The sequence below is a fragment of the Eptatretus burgeri genome, chromosome 1 (assembly GCF_056783735.1).
Source record: "Eptatretus burgeri isolate ZD-2024b chromosome 1, Ebu_testis_v1, whole genome shotgun sequence".
Taxonomy (NCBI): Eukaryota; Metazoa; Chordata; class Myxini; order Myxiniformes; family Myxinidae; genus Eptatretus; species Eptatretus burgeri.
The window spans coordinates 152,734,208-152,741,018 of NC_140961.1; the positions used below are offsets into that span (position 1 = coordinate 152,734,208).

The following is a 6,811-nucleotide window of genomic DNA, read 5'->3' on the forward strand; positions in this document are numbered from 1 at the left end:
CTTTCCATCTGGGATCCTGCACAAACAACACTTCCAACCTCCTCTACATCATCTCTTCCATCTCGACCACTCTCCCCCCCTCCCCCCAATTGATGTCACGCTCAAACTTCCGAGCTGGACTGCCAGTACCATATTTAATAACTTAGGATGCTCAGGTCACCATGAAATCTATATTATAAAAGGAGCCATATCTGTCTGTTTGTTTGTTGTTTTATGTTATAACTTAAGAAGAGATTAACAGATTTCAATAATTCAAACTACGTTGGATTCAGGGAACTCCCGGGAAGGATGGGGAAAAAAATGTAAAAAAAATATATATATATATATATATATATATATATATATATATATATATATATATATATATATATATATATATATATATATATATATATATATATATATATATATATATATATATATATATATATATATATCCCTGTGTCGTAAGAGGCGACCAGGGTTGCGTCAGGAAGGGCATCCGGCGTAAAACATGTGCCAAATCACTATGCGGATCATACGGATGATCCGCTGTGGCGACCCCGAACGGGAGCAGCCGAAAGAAGAAGAAGATATATATATATATATATATATATATATATATATGTATATATATATATATATATATATATATATATATATATATATATATATATATATATATATATATATATATATATATATATATATATATATATATATATATATATATATATATATATATGTATATATATATATATATATATATATATATATATATATATATATATATATATATATATATATATATATATATATATATATATATATATATATATATATATATATATATATATATATATATATATATATATTTTTTTTTTTTTTCATGTGTACATGGCACATGGATTGTGGCGAAACTGCAAATACCAACTTGCAATGCTGGTTATCCCCGCACTCCCAGGAATCCCTTTTCTATTGCCCTATTGATAAACCATCACAGCAAAGGTTGCTATTTCCAACAGAGAAGCCACGGGTCTTATATTCTTGTATTATTTGAATGAATAGATTCACTTAAACCTTTCCCATCACTGGGGATGGATACTTTTGTTAGCTTTTCCCGTCACTTGATATGGGTACTCTTCATAGTATATATCTTCCATCATAATAAATGTCAGGGTGTGTCAGTCGCTCCATCAGTCTGTCAGTGTATCTCCTCCATAACTCCAAAACCATTAAAACTAGCGACCCCCAACTTTGCACGTACATCCAGGGAATACAAAGGTAATGCAAGGGTAATGCAAATAGTGTGCTTGGGTTAATTAAAAAAACAATTTCGAAGATAATTTACGGCCTTATTTTAATTATCCTATAACAAGGCATCATTCTTGGCCAGCCCAGGAGTCAGATGTCTGTTAGCTTACTGGGGTCTTAATTCGCTATTTTTTTTTTGGCCTGCTCAACAATGCATTGACTTGGTACAGGCCGCAATGGTTTGTTAATGGTAAAGCACCCCAATTTTTTTTTTCACTTTCCTCACTCATATCATTGAATGCCTGATCATCAATCATACCAACAAATCAAGGATGCATCGCAATGCTTGTAAACTCCGGGAGACACCAGTGTTCATGGCTTTATTTCATTTCAGCACATGCAATAAGCTGGAGCATCTCTTAACCCAAACCAAATTTAAAATTTTAAACGATGGAATTGACCTTAGCAAGCAGTTCCGCCTGCAAAAAAGTGTTCCATTGTCCAATTCACAAATTGTTTGACACCATTGGCACTAGGGTCTTCTCCGGACAGTGTTTAATATGACTGTGCTGGCTTTGCAAGTGATTAGCGATTGATTATAACAGCTAAGACATTCTATAGCTTATCGCATTTCAGATGTAATGCTTATAGAAGTCCAGAGAGTTTTATTCGCAGATTATTTGATACACCAGACATGCCCAACTGGTGGTCATCTCCAGAGGTATCGGGAGATGTTTGTGGCTGGATGTATCTGCACAGTGGTTATACCTGGACTTGTACAGGTGGTGTTAGTCCGTGGATGTTCCCGGATGGTGTTTATCTCTGCATTGTGGTTCTGCCCGGGCAGTGTTCATTTCCGGATGTGGCCAGGCGGTATCTGTCTCCGGGTGATGTGTATCTCCATTGGGTGTTTGTCTCTGGAAGTGTCTGGGCAGCTTGTAGCTCTGGAAGGTGTTTGTTTCTGGAAATGTCCAGGTGGTGCTTATCCCTGGGTGGTATTTGTCTCCAGACATGTCCAAACGGTATCTATGTCTGGATAGTGTTTGTATCCGAACATGTCCAGGTGGTGTTTCTCTCTGGAGGGTATATGTCTCCAGAATTGTTTGGGAGGTGTTTCTCTCTGGGCGGTATTTGTCTTCGGATGTGTCCGGGTGGTATTTATGTCTGGTGGTTGGATATCTCCTGATATCTCTGGACAGTGGTTGTGTTCAGGCGGTGTTTGTCTCTGGACGTGTCAGTGTGGTGTTTGTCTCTGGACTTGTCCCGGTGGAGTTTGTGTCCGGGCGGTGTTTGTTTCCGGGCGGTGTTTGTGTCCGGGCGGTGTTTGTGCTTGGACGGTGTTTGTGTTTGGGCAGTGTTTGTGTTCGGGAGGTGTTTTTGTTCGGGCGGTGTTTGTGTCCGGGTGATATTTGTGTCTGGGCAGTGTTTATCTCTGGAAGGTGTTTGTCTCCAGCAACAAACGATGTCTGGCGAAAAACACAACCCAGACAAGTCTGAACTCTTTCAGGCAGTGTTTATCCCCAGACATGTACAGATGGTATTCGTCTCCTCCAGATGTGTCTGGACAGCATTTGTTTCCGGATGTGTCTGGGCAGTTGTTTCCGGACATATCCAAGCAGTTGATGTTTGATGGTGTTTGACTCAGGACGTGTCTGGGCAGTATTTGACTCCAGACGTGTCCGGCCAGTGTTTTTCTCCAGACATGTCTGGGCGGGGTTTATTTTGGGATTGAATTTATCTTCGGACAGTGTCTATCTCCGGTAGAAAATGTATTTCAGACGTTATTTTGTATCTATCTTCACTGTAATTCATTGCAGATTCATTTTGATGAGACAGTATGAATCATAGTTAATGCTCCAGAATACGACTCCTTTCCCCTCACCTGACGCTTATATCCTCCAAACCCCATTGCCACCTCCTCCCAATGCCCCCTCCCCCACTTCCTCCCTCCATTCCTATAAAAATTACTCTCGGGGCAGAATTGAACTTAGCAGCAGTTATGACTGCAAAGAAAGTGTTCATTTGTCTAATTCAGACATTGTTTGATAATCCAGACATCTCCTGATGTGATTAGTATGACCCAGCCAGCTGATCCTTAACCATTTCATTGGAGTGCTGGCTGGCTTGAGTGCTTAATAGTGGTAGGTCGATAGATTCCAAAGTTCTTAATTCCAACCATGGAAGTGAACCAGAATTGACTTCTATACCGAGTAATTCCTTCTTCCTAAAAAGAAGCGTTTTTTTTTTGGGGGGGGGATTATTTTCGACACTGTTGGGCATGTTCTGGTTACACATGACCTGTGTAATGTATCAATTGAAAAGGAACATGCCTCTGGGGTATCCCCTTTGCAATATAGCAGCAAAAGCAAGTCAACTGCAAACTAAACATGTTCCAAGGGCATGTACATTTGCTTTGCTGATGGACGAGTAGGAATTGACTGATAAAGTTTTGACAACATGTCGTTCAAAAGGTCCAGAAATGCAGTTTGGAACTATTTCAGAAAGGTTAAAGGAGACAGTCTGGAAGTTGTGTGGTCACTTTGTTCAATAAACCTTGCTCATCAATGTAATACTTCCAACATGCAAAACATTTTAAAACCAAACACCAGATAGGGAAACTATTCGTGACGGTTGAGAATACGGATTCAAAGAAACTAAATTCTGCAACAGCAACAAGTTAGCTTTCGCAATCGACGATTGGTACGCTGGTACGCAGCACATCAACCTGGTATCGCCACGGTACACAGTATTCCCTTCCTTCACGCTGTCTATCATTCCCCCACCCCTTCTTTCTCCCCCACCTCTCTTCAACCCCCCCCCCCACCCCTTCTAACTCCCTCCTCCTTCTCGATCTCCCTTTCCCTCACTCTCAACTCATTATTCCCCCACACCTCCTCACTACCCATCCTCATTCTCCTCCTCCCACTCCTTTCTCTCCTCATCTTCTCCTCTCCTCTCACTCCTCTTTCTCTTTCTCTTTCTCTCTCCCTCTCCCTGCCTGCTACCTCTCTCTTCCACCCCTCTCTCCCTGCCTGCTACCTCTCTCTTCCACCCTCTCTTCATGTTCCTGTCAGCAAAGTGATGGGTGGTATCTTGGTAATATAATAAATAAAAAACAATTCTGCAAAAACAGAAACGTTTAACCAATATTGCCTTGGAATATTCTTGTGTGCTCTCCTCTTACAAATATCAATATTTGTTTATTTTTCAGATACCAAGCCAAAACAAACTTTGTTTAAAGATGAAATCATTTTGGAAATCTGCACCAGGATTGCTTAGCTTCAGCCCACAACTCATTATTTGTGCGAATTGGTCTTGGTTTGGGAATTCAAAGGTTTTTGGCAACACAAACGTCTCTCCAGGGATCATAGTTCTTGAATGTGAACAAGAACCTGTACCCTGGGGTGCTTTTCCATTGACATACCTGTTCATTTTAGCAATCTGTTGTTATGGATTTGCCTCCAAAGCTCAGAAACAATCTTTATCCTTCAACGAACCGAAGTTCATCAAATTCAGCATTATTTTGTACTTTCTGTTGTGTGTGGCATTTGTTCCTGCATATAACAGCACACGAGGAACATTCCAAAATGTTACTGAGATCTTTGCCATTCTTGTGATGAGTTTTGGATTTTTGGGATGCATATTTTTCCCAAAGTGTTACCTTTTATTTCATGTAAGGATGCATGATCATCGTTAATGAAACAAAGCGTTCAATTGAAAATAAAAAAAACAATGTATGCTTTTATTATGTCATCAAAATACATAAATATGGAATTTCAATGTCATTTAGTATTATTCTTCAAGTATTCTCTGTGGACAACAGCATGAACATTGTCAGTTTATATGGTGCATGTGGTTGAGGCTCCTTCAGTTCTGGTACGTTGAAGTGTGGTGATGTTTTGCTTTGTGAATTTTGGCATTTCGGAATCAGATTGTTTGCAGTGACGAAAGTGGTTGCGTTGTTATGTGGTCATGGGTTGAGGGGGCCCACATGGTGGGTTTGCAGATGAAGCCTTGCCCTAAAGAATGGAAGAACACAGTAGAGCCACATCTAATGTACTCGTCTGCGATGGCATTCTTTTTTCTTTGAGAAGGAAGCCAGGCAAACAGTGGCAGCAATACAGAAGGGTACTTGAACATGCTACAGAAAAAAATTTCTTCCAGCACTTTGAAGAAAGTATGACACTATTATGATTTCAGTCATCTTTCAGAAGAAGATGCACCACCAGTGATGTTTCATCACCACACACACACACACACACACACACACACACACACACACACACACACACACACACACACACACACACACACACACACACACACACACACACACACACACACACACACACACACACATACCTTTCACTTTCAAAATTAGGCTTACCACAAAGCAACACTTTTATTCCTCTTTTCTCCAGTTTGTGGACCAGCCTTCTCGTGGTGACTTCATCACACTCTTCACACAGGTTGGATTGAAGGAGATGGTTCGTCCACTGCCCAATTTAATCACTGCCTTGTATGTTTTAACTTTCAATTTTGGCGGTGCACTTGTATCACATTTTACGTCACACATCAACGCCTTCAAGTTGTCCAGCTCGTCAAGCTCTCCATGATGCAATACTTCAGATAATTTGTATCTGTTGGAGGTTTTCAGTGATTATAAATTATTAAAGTAATAGTCATACAATAACCACTTTGACAAGTCAAGAATTGATGTTCCTATATAAATATGTTTATCCATTTCAACACTCTCCTTTTTCAAATGAATAGCACAAAAGTTCTCTGAAAACACCTTTGCTCACTCAAAACTTGGTCTATTAATTAACTTTGAAGCCTGTTTCTAAGATGTAGCAAGTCTTATGTTTTGTGGATTCCTAACATTTTCCATCGTCTTTCCAAATACAGCATTATTCATTAATATATAAAAGTCCTTCTGAAAATATAGCCTGGTGTGTTGGCGCAGTGGTTAGGGCAGCGGTTTGGGATCCAAAAGGTCCTGAGTTCAAGCCCCATTGGGCCACTGAATTAATACACCAGGGGGTTGACTCAGCCTGTCATCCTTCCGAGGTCGGCGAAATGAGTACCAGTGTACTGGGCCGGTGTATACCCCGGTTAAAATAGGTGTACCTTATCCCTGTGTCGAAAGAGGCGACCAGGGTTGTGTCAGGAATGGCATCTGGCGTAAAACATGTGCCAAATCACGATGCGGATCATACGGATGATCCGCTGTGGCGAGCCCTAACGGGAGCAGCTGAAAGAAGAAGAAGATATAAAAGTCCTTCTGAAAATCGGTTTGCTTTTTTTTCTCCTTTTTGTATTAATATCAATATACTTCTTTCAACAATGACTGTTGAAATTTCAAAATCTTATGAATTTTCCTCACTCTCAACCGAGCAGATCAATATTGTCTCAAGTTCCTTTGATGCAAAACATAACTTTCTTTATAATTTAATGTGGTAAGTAGTTTTTCTGTAGATTTACCTTTTATATGAAATGACTGTTGGTAATCACTTAACCATTCTTTTTCTTGGACTTTCTTTATCAGGGGCATAAGGTAGGTCTTTGTGTTTGTTAT

The 6,811-nt window shown here is 39.8% G+C and overlaps 1 protein-coding gene across 1 annotated transcript in view; it reads left to right on the top strand.

The window, feature by feature from the left end:
• The window catches only part of LOC147035769 (extracellular calcium-sensing receptor-like), a 52,796-nt gene extending 46,947 nt beyond the window's left edge, over positions 1–5,849 (top strand). The window contains exons 7-8 of the mRNA XM_085869415.1: positions 4,445–4,846; positions 5,655–5,849. Coding sequence (XP_085725541.1) covers positions 4,445–4,846; positions 5,655–5,849 — 597 coding nt within the window. The remainder of the gene's footprint in view (positions 1–4,444; positions 4,847–5,654) is intronic.
• Positions 5,850–6,811: the final 962 nt, after the last annotated feature.